General features: G+C 39.8%; 5 protein-coding genes across 5 annotated transcripts; 4 read left to right on the top strand and 1 right to left on the bottom strand.

The window, feature by feature from the left end:
- Positions 1–1641: 1641 nt before the first annotated feature.
- On the bottom strand, positions 1642–3144 carry LOC101303026. The gene is made up of 3 exons (XM_004296302.1): positions 2943–3144; positions 1928–2056; positions 1642–1835 (listed from the first exon to the last, which is right to left on the bottom strand). Exons 1-3 carry the CDS (start codon positions 3142–3144, stop codon positions 1813–1815), a joined length of 354 nt encoding a protein of 117 aa, XP_004296350.1. The 3' UTR covers positions 1642–1812.
- A 37-nt stretch (positions 3145–3181) lies between these two features.
- LOC101302741 (disease resistance protein At4g27190-like) lies at positions 3182–5175 on the top strand. Its single transcript, XM_004296301.1, has 3 exons — positions 3182–3525; positions 3604–4804; positions 5143–5175. Exons 1-3 carry the CDS (start codon positions 3182–3184, stop codon positions 5173–5175), a joined length of 1578 nt encoding a protein of 525 aa, XP_004296349.1.
- A 116-nt stretch (positions 5176–5291) lies between these two features.
- On the top strand, positions 5292–7613 carry LOC101310102. The gene is made up of 2 exons (XM_004295187.1): positions 5292–6795; positions 7233–7613. Exons 1-2 carry the CDS (start codon positions 5294–5296, stop codon positions 7243–7245), a joined length of 1515 nt encoding a protein of 504 aa, XP_004295235.1. The 5' UTR covers positions 5292–5293; the 3' UTR covers positions 7246–7613.
- Positions 7614–9006: 1393 nt separating this feature from the next.
- Positions 9007–13008, top strand: LOC101302443 (disease resistance protein At4g27190-like). The gene is made up of 3 exons (XM_004296300.1): positions 9007–9614; positions 9697–12435; positions 12832–13008. The coding sequence occupies exons 1-3, from the start codon at positions 9007–9009 to the stop codon at positions 12836–12838; spliced, it is 3354 nt and encodes a 1117-aa protein (XP_004296348.1). The 3' UTR covers positions 12839–13008.
- Positions 13009–13215: 207 nt separating this feature from the next.
- Positions 13216–14537, top strand: LOC101302152 (disease resistance protein At4g27190-like). Its single transcript, XM_004296299.1, has 2 exons — positions 13216–14307; positions 14523–14537. Exons 1-2 carry the CDS (start codon positions 13216–13218, stop codon positions 14535–14537), a joined length of 1107 nt encoding a protein of 368 aa, XP_004296347.1.
- The last annotated feature ends 8 nt before the right edge of the window (positions 14538–14545 follow it).

Genomic DNA, 14545 nt, shown 5'->3' with positions numbered 1-14545 from the left:
CATCGTAATCACTGCACCAAAAGCTAACTGACATACTTGTTGTCAGAGACCGCACATAGTGCCACCACTTTGGTGGGATATACAGCATGTCACCTTCCTCTAAAAAATGCAGTCGAGAAATTCCAAGTCCTGCACCTTGGGGAATTCTTTCTCATCTATGTTGTCCAGATCAACCTTCAAACAAAGTATATTCAATCAGTAAATATATAATATTATGTTTATTGAGTTCACATAAAGAAGCTGACAGGAATATCAACATTTCAGTTTTTAGCAACTAAGTTCCGTCTGTAACCTAGATAAGTTATAAGTTATGAATAAGTGTAACTAAAATGTAACTGCCACTATATAAACTATCCACCAATTTCAGCTTATGAGATATTTCCAAGAATATGACAGTGACAGGTTCACTGGGAGGAACTGACTAGTAATCACAAATCTTCTATCCCAGCATGACTCGGTATTTTTTTAAAAAGCATGTATAACCTTGGCGCATGAAATCATATGCAAATAAGGGTGTACTGTTAGAATCTGCCTTCTTGACAAATTTGTTTAGGGGCTTTTCCTTACTTGAATGAGGTCAAGAATGCAATTACCTGACTCAAGTTACAAAGCATGGTTTCCGTATGTGGATAGAGTTCCTCTGATAATGAAGCACGATAGAGCCTTATATACTTCTTCCCAACTACCTGAAGTTGAGCGATCAATCCGAGTCACATAGACGTTTGATCATAGAAGCAAGTAACTTGCCAAAATATGCAGCTATATACAAACACACATGCCATCTGGAAGTACATGCATACGACATATGCTTTTGTATATGGAACTATTATGCCTGAGATATATATGCATGGTAAAATAGCTCTGCATTTAGAAGTTAAAACAGAGAAATTCCATGAACCGCTACAAATCGCAGTCTTTGCAACAAATGGAGGCGTGCACATCTGATCTAGGTATGTACTAGAAAAATTATCAGATTCTCTATTCATGTCAGTGGACATGGATATTTACTGTTTACAGATCTTTGATTTCTAGTTGAACAAGGTAGGGGCTGGTTATGGACATCACAGCTTGGATATGGAGACAGGACAGGTAAACTATAATTTAAAGGAGTAACCAATTGAACAAAGGAGTGCTACTTCTATGGCTAGCCCTGATTAATCAGTCTCACAATTTTCCAATAGAAACAGAATATCTAAGCAGAATTCAAAGATGATAACTCAAAACCTAAAAACAACAACCAGAATGTTCGTAATGAATATAAAACTCTCAAAGCCAAAGATCATGGTAAATATTGTTCAATGCAGAAAACCAACTCTGAAGTACCTGAGCAAACACATTATGGTGCGGATCATGGTGTAAAGGGGTTATAGTCCCAGCTGGACCAAACCAAGCATTTGTAGACCAAACCAAGCTTGAACACATACGTCCTCACGCAGCTCGTTTATCTGACAATCAGAGTTATATCAAATAATTAAAAGATAACAATGTATATCCAAGCATACATGCATATCACAATTGTAACGAACCTGATCAAACAATGAGTGCTGAGCAAGATAAGTCGGGGCACCAGAGGAAGAACCATTAACCCGAATCCTATCAAGAAACTGTGAAACCGTAATGAGCTCTTGCTTCTACTCCGGGTACAAGTAATTTTTCCCAACCTACAAAGCATTCAATGCTTTACCAATTTCATTCATTCAACAAAAAAAAATAAAAAAATTAACACTCACATTTTCAGTCATGCAACCATCATTCTCACCCCAACCGGCACGGTCCGGTCACCGGCAACTCTTCACAGGTAATCCATGTCATTTATAAATCAACCTCAGAGAAAACTGGAAACCATTATCACATAAAAATTGAATCTTTACAAGTCCTAGAGAGAACAATGAGAGCAGAGTAGGCTGAGTAGCGAAATTGGGTTTACCTGATACGGCATTAGCGGAGGCGGAGGAGCACTGGAGAGTGAAAACCTTAAGCTTTGAAGGGTTTTGAGACTTGGGTTGGGAACAGTGAAAGGTTGAAGCTTTACTAGGGAGTAGGGAGTGAGGCTTCTCTGTTTAAGAATTGGGTCATCCGGGTCGGACTTGAGGAGTAAATGGGCCTTGCCCATTGCCAAGTCCAGACTAAAAAGTCTTAATCATAATTGAAGAGCTCCTACCGACCAGAGAAGTCGAGCTCAAACCGCTCTGGCGTCTGTGGGCAAGGCAGCCCATCAAATCCCAATTGCAATCACTCAAGTTAAAAGCTGAGTCTTCTTCAAATTAATCTTCTCATGATTATTGTTCAATTCCTCAATAAAGCTTTTTCGAATCTGATTCGATGATGATTTCAGTTGCATGCAGGGAAGCAACGAGCTCCATGGCGATGGAGAGGACACGAAAAATGGACCAGCAAATGAGGCTAGTTACTGTAAGTGTGTATACTCAATGTTCCTATTTGTTGCATTCTTGATACACGTATAGAACCAATTTGTTGATTCTCAACTCCACCCATGAGCTCTCTTCTGCAATTCCGCAGATTGGGCAAGTGGGATTTGATTTAGATACACATTGGGGAAGCCAAATCTTAAGTAATCGTACGTTTCATGATTAAGATCAATCCCTAAAGGTCATCTACATATGCATAATTGATATATTAGAAATGCACTCAATTATGAAACACTGGAAAAGTATTGCTCCAAATAAAACCTTCACGAGATGACGAAAAACCAAGCCTCCTGTTATTTTAGTATTTTAGTATGAAGCTTTACCTAACATGTTATTATATTTTAGCTGGCAGCGAGTGCAGATTTAATAGTATTAGTTTGAACAAATCCAAGATGCCATTTTGTCTAGACTTTGCACAAGTCTATGAAACTTGGTTTCATGCTGTTCGGACTTCAGACTTCAACACCCTTTGTTTCATGGTTTCTTCATTTGGCTTTAAAAGTTTCTTTGTACCTGCCAATACTTGAGAGACCTTGTTCTTGCAGTTTTTTATTTCCTGTTCTTGATTGCCTCTTGTTTTGATTTGGTGGTTTCCAATGGCCTCCAGCTCCCAAATACCCTGTGCATATCCTCCTCCTTCAGATCCATGTTGGAGGTATGATGTGTTTTTGAGTTTCAGGGGCGTTGACACTCGCAAGGGTATCACAATCGACATATACGATGGACTCAATCGGAGAGGCATTAAAACATTCATGGATGATCCAGATCTTAAAGTCGGGGACACTATTTCTCGCACGCTCATAGAAGCAATTGAAGGGTCAAGGTTTGCAATTGTTGTTCTCTCGCAAAATTATGCTTCTTCTACTTGGTGTTTGGAGGAACTTAGAGAGATTTGTCTATCCATGGAAGACAACAGAATTTTTCCACTTTTTTATCATGTTGAGCCTACTGATGTTCGATATCAGAAGCAGAGTTTCGAAGAAGCTTTCTCTAAACATGAAAGCTCTGGGAGATATGAATCAGAGAAGGTGAATCATTGGAAAGCTGCTTTAAACAAAGTGGCCAATATATCCGGGTGGAATACGCAGAATTATAAGTAAGCGTTGTGCAATAACTGCGGTTTTCCATATATAGTTTACTCATTTCTGACTTTTAATTAAATTTCTGCTTGTAGGACTCACAAAGAACTTGTTAACGCCATTGTGGATGTTCTCATCAGTAGGGCAGTACCTGAGGCAATTGAGTCCACAGCAGATTTCCAAGCATTTGAAGCAACAAGAGTAGCCATGGATGAGGTTATGAAGGCCCTTAAAGATGACGAGGTCACTGCCGTTGGTGTCTACGGCATGGGAGGTGTGGGCAAGACAACCTTGGTGGAACATGTCGGTGCACAAGCTCGGAAAAGTGGGAGTTTTGATTATGTGACTAAGTGTGTCGTATCCCAAAATCCTGGTTTTGAAATCCTTCAAGACGCATTGGCAGAGCAGTTGGGCTTCAAATTACATGAGGAAACAGAAATTGGAAGATCCACTAGGTTGCATAAGGAGATAATGAGACGAACAAAGATTCTTATAATCCTGGACGATATTTGGGAGGGAATGAAGTTATCAAGAGTAGGAATTCCAAGCCACAAGGAACTTCAAAAGTGTAATTCCAAAATCCTACTCACCACAAGGATAAGGAATGTTTGTCATGCCATGGAGTGCCAAAGAAAGATCACACTCAACATTCTCTCAGAACAAGATTCTTGGGCCTTGTTTGTGAGTAAAGTAAGAAGGTCTTTTGAGTCGTCCACTTTCGAGGGTGTGGCAAAGAAGGTTGCTGGAGAATGTAGAGGTCTACCGATTGCATTGGTCACAGTTGCAAGGGCGCTCGGAGATAAAGAGTTGGTGGAATGGGAGATAGCAGCTCTCCGGCTAAAGAAGTCGCGAACTGCCAACCCTGACGATTATGGAGAAGCAACAAAATGCATAAAATTAAGCTATGATTACTTGAAAAATGAGGACTACAAGTCATACTTCTTACTTTGTTGCTTATTCCCAGAAGACTATGGCATCCCTATAAAAGACTTGTTCAGGTATGGGATCAGGACAAGATTGTTTCGAGATGCCGAAACACTCTTGGAGGCAAGAAAGCAAGTTGATTCCGTTGTCAAGCATCTTAAATATTCTTGCTTGCTTTTGGATAGTAAAACAGATGGATTTGTAAGGATGCATGAAGTTGTCCGGGATGCAGCCATTCAAATTGTGCTATCTGAAGATGAGTTTTTTGTGAAAGCCGGCTGTCGTTTAGAGGATTGGCCACGTAATTTACATAAAGGCTACCTTGCAATCTCACTAATGAGGAATTATATCAGGGAGCTTCCCAAAAATCTGGTATGTCCAAAACTCCAGATTTTGTTACTAAACCATAATATCTTTTTAGAACATATACCAGAAACATTCTTCCAATGTCCAAATGAATTAAGGGTATTAGATCTTAGCTGGACTACTAGCCTTTCATTACTGCCCAAATCATTAGGTCTCCTAACCAACCTCACAGCTTTGTATTTAGATAATTGTGACCATCTAAGCATTGACACTTCCATACTGGGAAAACTTAAAAAGCTTGAGATGCTGAGTATGAGAAATTCACGTCTGTATGAGTTGTCGGTAGAAATAGGAGGTTTGACCAATCTGAGGATGTTGGATATTACTGGTGAACATATTTCTAGAATTCCCTCCAAACTGTTATCAAAGTTGCATAATTTAGAAGAACTGTATATGCAAGGATTTTGGGAGTGGGAGCGCTTGGAGCCTAACGCTGAGGGAGAAGAAGGAGAAGTTAATGATACCTTTACTAATGCTAGCTTTGACGAGGTAACTATGCAAGGATTTTGGGAGTGGGAGTGCTTGGAGCTTAACGCTGAGGGAGAAGAAGGAGAAGTCAATGATACCTTTACTAATGCTAGCTTTGACGAGGTAACTAGCTTGTCAAAATTAAGAGTTTTGAAGGTTACTATCAGGGGTGTTGAACATATCCCTAAATATGTTGAGCAGAAAATGAATTTGGTTGAGTTTGATATATGTATCGGTGGTTTATACGAGCCATACAAGACGAAGTTATATGATCGACATCGTCATATCTCAATACTCTTGGATGTCATGATCAGTCACTTACCGGAGTGGTTTCGTGACGAGATAATGAAGAAAGCAGAGACATTTTCCGACTCTTGGTGCCACAGGTTAATCGACATATTTGTGGAATCTGAGCATGGGAGGCTACAGAGACTGAAGCATCTGCATATAGTGGGTTACAGCAGTCGAGACATCACGGAGGTGGATCCTGCAATAACATGGGTTCCAAGAAAGCCTGTGTTCGAGAATTTGGAAGAGTTGTATATGGAGGGACTGGATTGTGCAGAGTTACGTGCCGTTCAATTTCTACCATGTGGGTCTCTATTCAAGTTGAAGGTATTGAAGGTAGAATATTGTTACAACTGGTGGAATATACTTTTACCGTCAACATTGTTACATAGACTACCAAATTTGGAAGTATTAATTGTTTGTCAGACGGACGGGAGTGAATATATGTTTGGGTATGAAGCCTTGCTTGTGTTGCAACAATTAAAGTTGAAAAAGATAGAATTGTTTGCTCTAGCAACAGTAAGCATATGTGAGGGACCTGCTCCGCCTGCGATGCTCCAGAATCTTCAAAGTTTGTCCATTACCAAATGCAAGTTGGAGGGAAGTCTCTTCACCTCTGATGTTGCTCAGTGTCTTTTTCAGTTGAATTCCTTAGAATTAGCAGTATGCCCCTTGTTGGAAAGGATAGTTGAAGCAAGCAACAAGAAGATAATCCTTCCAAAGTTGGAGCAATTAAGTTTGACGGAACTTCCAATGTTATACAAAAGTGCTACTTTTGATATTGAGTGTCCTTCATTGGAGAACATGTCTCTGAAGGGTTGTTGGTTTCCATGGGAACAATGGAGACTGAGAAAGATAGCATTGTCCACAGTTAGCATATGTGATGGACCTTCTCGACTCCCACCTGCAATGTTCCAGAATCTTCAAAGTTTGTCCATAGAGTGGTGCAAGTCAGATGGAAGTCTCTTCACCTATGATGTTGCTCAGTGTCTTTCCCAACTGAATTCCTTAAAATTCAAGAATTGCCCTCTGTTGGAAAGGATAGTTGAAGCAAGCAACAAGAAGACCGTCCTTCCAAAATTGAAGCGATTACATTTGGAGGTACTTCCAATGTTGTACTATGAAAGTGATACTTTTGATATTGTGTGTCCTGAATTGGAAGAGTTCTTTGTGAGTAGCTGCCCCAAGTTTTCAGCCTCTTCATCTGACTTCCACAGCAGGAAACAAGTCCAATTCATATGGTATGTTAGTGTGTCAAATACTTTACGTGATTTTTCGTATGAATTAATGTGGTAGTCCGATTGCTCACCCAATAAACAGTAAACAAATACAAAATGTTAAATGTTTTGAGCACAAAATGCGTTTAATATCTCTCCTTAACAAACTACAAATTAAATGAAAAAAAAGTTAGATACAGTTTGAAGAAAATTTGAGCACAGGGTTCTTCTGATTTGCACCACACTGTATATTAAGCAATTTATATTGTATTTTAAGTTATTTCCTTTGCTGTTGCATTATAGTTTACCTTTACTTATAGATTTCTGCTCCCAGCTAATTTGTTTCCTTTTCCAAATAGATTGAAGGATGTCTTGTTAACAAGAATTTGAGACTTTGGATATGCATTGCATTTCCGTCTTATATACTTATATATATATCTTGAATTGATTAATCACCACAGGAGGCCGAGTTGATAAGAGCCTAGGTGTGGAAACATTCAAATTCCAGCTGAAGCTAATTAGAGTTAAATCCCAATTTATTCTTGGTGGCCAGAGGCGAGGAAGCGTTCTGACAAGATCTCTCGGCGCGGATTAGTCTAAGGGGACTAATTGCAATCAATAAAACGCATAGAGACCTTCCGTGGCCCAGAAGAATATCCCGCATTTGATTGTGAAGTTGTATAACACTCTTGTGGATAATAAATTTATAACTTTTCATTGTCTCTTTGTATCTTCTTCGTGGCTCTGCATCTTTCAGACGTGCATCTTTATCCATTGTTGATTTGATAACAAGAAAAAACAGATGTAATTGATATTCCTAGTGTAAATTTCTCGATTTTGATATGAGCGTTCATAATATGCATTTACTTATTCGCATAGTTGTTTGAGATTGTAAGTTCTCCCGAAGATTGTAAGGTCTCAGAATGCCCAAGTACATGGAGGAGCAGGTTGAAGTTTGTGTGCAAGGGGAGAAGAGCAGTGAGGTTAGGCATGAGGTGAAGGCATATATGGCCAAAACCCAAAAACATATACCATTCCTACTATCTGGTTAAAACAGATAAGCACAGAAGTTGGTAATGAAAAGGGATGTGACTAAAAACCAAGCTTGTAAGTCAAAAGAAACTATCGAGGATGCTATGAAGGATGAAGATGAATACAATGAGTCTTTCTATGGAAACTATGAAAGACTGCTTTTCAAATTCATCCTTGAAAGAAAAACAATTCCATTTACATGAAGATGATCAAAATAAAGATGCCAAATCTTATGTGATCTTTTTGTGATGTAGATTAATCAAAAACTGAACTCCATAACACAAAAATGTATGAACCATATTGATTGAAACAAACTCAATTACGATACAATGGATAAGTAACTTTGCAAGTGTATGGCTACAGACTGTGACGCGAGAAAGATGTTAAAGTACTATTCTCAAAATTGTTACAAACAGTTTCTTCTTCTTCAGACATCTGTAAGTCTTATTGTAAATATAACACTGCAGGATATATACATGAGAATATAAGACTGCAGCTGAATAAATAAGAAGGCACTGAGCCCAAAAAAAACAAAACCAACATCAATTTTGCATGGCAGCCAATCGGTTTTCTCGTCACTCTAATCACCAATAAATTAACCTCACAGTAAATTGGAAACCACCATCATATAAAAATTGAATCTTTACGAGTGCTAGATAGACCAATAAAAGCAGAGTACCAAAAGTGGGTATACCTGAGACGGCATTGGCGGTGGCGGAGGAGCACCGGAGAGTGAAAACCCTGAGCTTTGAAGGGGATTGTGACTTGGGAACAGAGAAAGGTGAAGGCTTTACGAGGCCCAAGTTGATAGCTGTGGTGGCCATTCTCTGTTTCTGTCTCAGCTGCGGTAGTGGCGCTTCTCTGTTTTGCCCTGTTTCTTGGGTCCGGGTCGGGTTAAGAATTGCGCCATCCGGGTCGGACTTGAGAAGTAAAAGGGCCCATGCCAATTGCCAAGCACTCTGGTTGTCAAATAACCACCACAGCTCACTAGTTAGACGTCTAAACTCTATCAGACTGACTTCATGATGTTCAGTTCATACTTCAGATTCCATTTTGTCTTCAGTTCATCCGTTTCATTGGTTTTTCATATGGCTTTTGCGGTTTCCTTTTCCCTGCCTGTACTCTGAGAGACCTTGTTCTTTCCCCTTGTTGCTGTCTCAAGGAAGGTTCTTAATTTCATACTGTTTTCCAGAATTCGAAGCCATGGCGGAGGCGAGGATCGGTTGCATAGCCATTATTAAGTGGATATGGACTCAAGTGAAGCGTCGGTTCAGTTACATGGTCGAAAATTCCCAGGATAATCAAGTATTGGTGGACATGGATGCTTCTGCATCTCTTCCTTCTTCATCATCACCTGTTGAATGGAAGTATGATGTTTTTTTGAGTTTCAGGGGTTCTGACACTCGCAAGGGGATCACAGTCGACATATACGATGGACTCAATCGGGGAGGCATTAAAGCATTCATGGATGATCCAGATCTTGTAGTCGGAGATTCCATTTCTCCCACTCTCATAGCAGCAATTAAAGGGTCAAGGTATGCAATTGTTGTTCTCTCCCAAAATTACGCTTCTTCTGCTTGGTGTTTGGAGGAACTTAGAGAGATTTGTCTGTCCATGGAAGACAACAGAATTTTGCCACTTTTTTATCATGTTGATCCTACTGATGTTCGATATCAGAAGAAGGGAAGTTTCAAAGAAGCTTTCTATAAGCATGAAACCTCTGGGCAGCACAGAATGGAAAAGGTGAAGGAGTGGAAAGCTGCCTTGAACAAAGTAGCCAATATCTCTGGGTGGAATACAACTGATCATAAGTAAGCATTGCCCCTTTAATTTCAGATATATATTTTACCCAAAGATTATTTCTAAATTCTAATCCGTAATTCATCCTTGTAGAACTGAGAGAGCACTTACCGAAGCCATTGTGAAACTTCTCAGCAGTAAAATTGTACCTGATGCAATTGAGTCCACTAGAGATTTCCAAGCATTTGAAGCAACAAGAATAGCCATGGATGAGGTTATGAAGGCCCTTAAAGATGACGAGGTCACTGCTGTTGGTGTCTACGGCATGGGAGGTGTGGGCAAGACAACCTTGGTGGAACATGTTGGCGCACATGCCCGGAAAAGTGGAATTTTTGATCATGTGATTATGGGTGTCCTATCCCAAACGCCTGACTTGGCAAAAATTCAAGGCACATTGTCAGAACTATTGAGCTTCAAATTTGAGGAGGATACAGAAATTGGAAGAGCAGCTAGATTGAGTAAGGAGATAAGGAGAAGACAAAGGATTCTTATAATCCTGGACGACATTTGGGAGAGAACAGAATTATCAAGAATAGGAATTCCAAGCTACAAGGAACTTCAAAATTGCAATTCCAAAATCCTACTCACCACAAGGATAAGGAATGTTTGTCATGCCATGGAGTGCCAAAGAAAGATCATCCTCAACGTTCTCTCAGAACAAGATTCTTGGGTCTTGTTTGTGAGAAAAGCAAGAAGGTATTTTGAATCCCCCACTTTCGAGGGTGTGGCAAAGAAGGTAGCCGGAGAATGTAGGGGCTTACCGATTGCATTGATAACAGTTGCAAGGGCACTCGGAGACAAAGACTTGGTGGATTGGAGGAGAGCAGCTCAGCGACTAGAGAAGTCGCAAACTGCCAACCCTGATGATAAGGGAGAAGCATCTAAATGTATAAAATTAAGCTATGATTACTTGGAAGATGAGGACTACAGGTCATACTTCTTGCTCTGTTGCTTATTCCCAGAAGACTATGACATCCCTATAGAAGACTTGTTCAGGTATGGGATCAGGACAAGATTGTTTCGAGATGCCGAAACACTCATGGAGGCAAGAGAGCAAGCTGATTCCGTTATCAAGCATCTTAAATATTCTTGCTTGCTTTTGGATAGTGAAGAAGATAGATGTGTAAGGATGCATGATGTTGTCCGGGATGCAGCCATTCAAATTGTGCAATCTGAAGATGAGTTTTTTGTGAAAGCCGGCTGTGGTTTAGAGGATTTGCCACGTAAATTACATAAAGGCTACCTTGCAATCTCACTAATGAGGAATTATATTAGCAAGCTTCCCAAAAATCTGGTATGTCCAAAACTCCAGATCTTGTTACTAAACCGTAATTTCTCTTTAGAAAACATACCAGAAACATTCTTCCAATGTCCAAATGAATTAAGGGTATTAGATCTTAGCTTGACTAGCCTTTCATTACTGCCCAAATCATTCGGTGTCCTAACCAACCTCACAGCTTTGTATTTAGATGATTGTACCCATCTAAGAATTGACACTTCCATACTGGGAAAACTTAAAAAGCTTGAGATTCTGAGTATGAGAAATTCACGTCTGTATGAGTTGTCGGTAGAAATAGGAGGTTTGACCAATCTGAGGATGTTGGATATTACTGGTGAACATATTTCTAGAATTCCTTCCAAACTGATATCAAAGTTGCATGATTTAGAAGAACTGTATATGCAAGGATTTTGGGAGTGGGAACGCTTGTGGCCTTACAGACGAGGGGAAGTCAATGATACCTTTACTAATGCTAGCTTTGACGAGGTAACTAGCTTGTCAAAATTAAGAGTTTTGAAGGTTACTATCATGGGTGATGAATATATCCCTAAATATGTTGAGTTGAAAATGAATTTGGTTGAGTTTGATATATGTATTGGTGGTTCATATGAGCCTGGTTTATACGAGCCATACAAGACGAAGTTATATGATCGACATCGTCATATCTCAATACTCTTGTTTGTCATGATCAGTCACTTACCGGAGTGGTTTCGTGACGAGATAATAGAGAATGCGGAGACGCTTTACCACTCTTGGTGCCAAAGGTTAATCGACATATTTGTGGAATCTGAGAATGGGAGGTTACAGAGACTGAAGCATCTGCATATAGTGGGTTCCTACGATCAAGACATCACGGAGGTGGATCCTGCAATAACATGGGTTCCAAAAAAGCCTGTGTTCGAGAATTTGGAAGAGTTGTATCTGGCTGAACTGGATTGTGCAGAGTTGTGTGCCGTTCAATTTCTACCACCTGGATCTCTATTCAAGTTAAAGGTATTGAAAGTAAAAGATTGTTACAACTGGTGGAATATGATTTTACCATCAACATTGTTACATAGACTACCAAATTTGGAAAAATTAATTGTTCATCGGACGGACGGGAGTGAATTTATGTTTGGGTATGAAGCCTTGCTTGTGTTGCGACAATTAAAGTTGAAAAAGATAAAATTGTATGATCTAGCAACAGTAAGCATATGTGAGGGACCTGCTCCTCCTGCGATGCTCCAGAATCTTCGAAGTTTGTCCATTCATCGTTGCAAGCAGTTGCGGGGAAGTCTCTTCACCTCTGATGTTGCTCAGTGTCTTTCTCAGTTGAATTCCTTAGAATTAGAGAGATGCCCCTTGTTGGAAAGGATAGTTGAAGCAAGCAACAAGAAGACCGTCCTTCCAGAATTGAAGCGATTACTTTTGGTGGAACTTCCATTGTTGTACTATGAAAGTGCTACTTTTGATATCGTGTGTCCTGAATTGGAAGAGTTCTTTGTGAGTAGCTGCCCCAAGTTTTCAGCCTCTTCATCTGACTTCCACAGCAGGAAACAAGTCCAATTCAGCTGGTATGTCAAAAACTTTACTTGATTTGTCGTATGAATGAATGTGGTAGTCTGATTGCTCACCAATAAACAGTAAACAAATACAAAATGTTAATGTTTTAAGCACAATGTGTTTAATATCTCTTCTTAACAAACTACAAATTAAATGAAAAAAAGTTAGATACGGTTTGAAGAAAATTTGAGCACAGGGTTCTTCTGATTTGCACTACACTGTATATTAAGCAATTTATATTGTATTTTCAGTTATTTCCTCTGCTGTTGCATTATAGTTTACCTTTGCTTCCCAGCTAATTGTTTCCTTTTCCAAATAGACTTGTTAACAAGAATTTGAGACTTTGAGATGCATTGAATTTCCGTCTTATATACTTATATATATATGTCTTAAATTGATTTTAATAGGTGGTAAGAGGACTAATTGCAATCAATAAAACACAAAGAGACCTTCCGTGGCCCAGAAGAATATCCCGCATTTGATTGTGAAATTGTATAACTCTAAGCATGAAACCTCTGGCCGACATAAACCAGAGACGGTGGAGGAATGGAGAGCTGCTTTACAAGGAGTGGCCAATATATCTGGGTGGGATACAGATGCTTTCAAGTAAGCATTCTGCCTTTAATTTCCACTCTATTTTACCCAACACTTAAGTTTAATAGTTAATTCTTCGATGTAGGACTCACAAACAACTTGTTGACCACATTGTGGAAACTCTCCGCAAGAAAGTACCACCGGATGCAATTGAATCCACAGATGATTTCCAATCATATGAAGCAACAACAAAAGCCATGGATGAGGTTAAGGAGGCGCTAAGAGATGATGAGATCACTGCCGTTGGTGTCTACGGCATGGGCGGCGTTGGAAAGACAACCATGGTGACACATGTAGCTGCACAAGCCTGCAGAAATGGCACTTTTAACCATTGGATTGTAGCTTCCATATCCCAAAGCCCCGACTTCACACAAATCCAAGACACATTAGCAGATCTGCTAGGCTTCAAATTAAAAGAGAAAACAGAAGCTGGAAGAGCTGCTAGGTTGCATAAGGAGATCATGAGAAGAGAAAAACTCCTTATAATCTTGGACGATGTATGGGATATAATAGAGTTGTCCAAGATAGGGATCCCCAACTATAAAGAGCTTCAAACTGTCAATTCCAAAGTCCTACTAACAACAAGGAGAAGGAATGTCTGTCATGTTATGGATTGCGAAAAAAAGATCACCCTCAACATTCTATCAAAAGAAGATTCTTGGGCGTTGTTTGTGAGAAAAGCAAGAAAGTCTTTTGAACAACGAAAGTTCGTGGATGTGGCAAAGAAGGTAGCTGGAGAATGTGGGGGTCTACCGATTGCATTGATAACAGTTGCAAGGGCACTCGGAGATAAAGAGTTGGTGGAATGGGAGAGAGCAGCTAAACGACTAGAGAAGTCACAAACTGCTAATCCTGACGATAACCGAGAAGCATCCCAATGTATAAAATTAAGCTATGATTACTTGAAAGATAAGGAAAAGTCATACTTCTTGCTCTGTTGCTTATTCCCAGAAGACTCTTTTATCCCAACAGAAAAACTGTTCATGTATGCGATTGGGAAAGGATTGTTTAGAGATGCTGAGACACTCGAAGAAGCCAGAGAAAACGCTAGTTCAGTGGCCAACCACCTTATACATTCTTGCTTGCTGTTGGAGAGTAGTGATGATACATTTGTAAGGATTCATGATGTCGTCCGGGATACTGCCCTTCAAATTGCGGAATCTGAAGATGGGCATGGGTTTTTGGTGAAAGCTGGCTCTCGTTTAAAGGATTGGCCACGTCAAGTACATGAAGGCTACACTGCAATCTCACTAATGAGGAGTCCTATGAGCAAGCTACCCGAGAATCTGGTATGTCCAAAACTCGAGATTTTGTTACTGAACGGTAATTCCAGTTTAAATGAGATCCCAGAAACCTTTTTTCAAAGTCCATATGAATTAAGGGTGTTAGATCTTAGCTGGACAAGTATTTCATCACTACCCCAATCCTTCAGTCTCCTAACCAACCTCCAAGCTTTGTATTTAGACAACTGTCATGGTCTCAATCTAATAACTGACTATTCCAGCCTAGGAAACCTTGAAAAGCTTG

The sequence above is a fragment of the Fragaria vesca genome, linkage group LG3 (genome assembly GCF_000184155.1).
Source record: "Fragaria vesca subsp. vesca linkage group LG3, FraVesHawaii_1.0, whole genome shotgun sequence".
NCBI lineage: Eukaryota > Viridiplantae > Streptophyta > Magnoliopsida > Rosales > Rosaceae > Fragaria > Fragaria vesca.
The sequence above is the reverse complement of the archived record's forward strand: the minus strand, read 5'-3'. Positions and strand labels throughout refer to the sequence as shown.

Bases quoted from the DNA above. Each gene is read 5' to 3' on its own strand.
- LOC101303026 (XM_004296302.1), bottom strand. From the start codon at position 3,144: ATGTCGATTGTGATACCCTTGCGAGTGTCAACGCCCCTGAAACTCAAA. The intron at 2,057-2,942 runs GTACAAAGAAAC...ATTCTTAAACAG, and splicing joins GGTCTCTCAAGTATTGGCAG to AGAAGCCTCACTCCCTACTC. The intron at 1,836-1,927 runs GTAAACCCAATT...AATGGTTTCCAG, and splicing joins CTCCGCTAATGCCGTATCAG to TTTTCTCTGAGGTTGATTTA.
- LOC101302741 (XM_004296301.1), top strand. From the start codon at position 3,182: ATGGATGATCCAGATCTTAAAGTCGGGGACACTATTTCTCGCACGCTC. The intron at 3,526-3,603 runs GTAAGCGTTGTG...TTCTGCTTGTAG, and splicing joins TGGAATACGCAGAATTATAA to GACTCACAAAGAACTTGTTA. The intron at 4,805-5,142 runs GTATGTCCAAAA...ACATATTTCTAG, and splicing joins GGGAGCTTCCCAAAAATCTG to AATTCCCTCCAAACTGTTAT.
- LOC101310102 (XM_004295187.1), top strand. From the start codon at position 5,294: ATGCAAGGATTTTGGGAGTGGGAGTGCTTGGAGCTTAACGCTGAGGGA.
- LOC101302443 (XM_004296300.1), top strand. From the start codon at position 9,007: ATGGCGGAGGCGAGGATCGGTTGCATAGCCATTATTAAGTGGATATGG. The intron at 9,615-9,696 runs GTAAGCATTGCC...TCATCCTTGTAG, and splicing joins TGGAATACAACTGATCATAA to AACTGAGAGAGCACTTACCG.
- LOC101302152 (XM_004296299.1), top strand. From the start codon at position 13,216: ATGGATGAGGTTAAGGAGGCGCTAAGAGATGATGAGATCACTGCCGTT.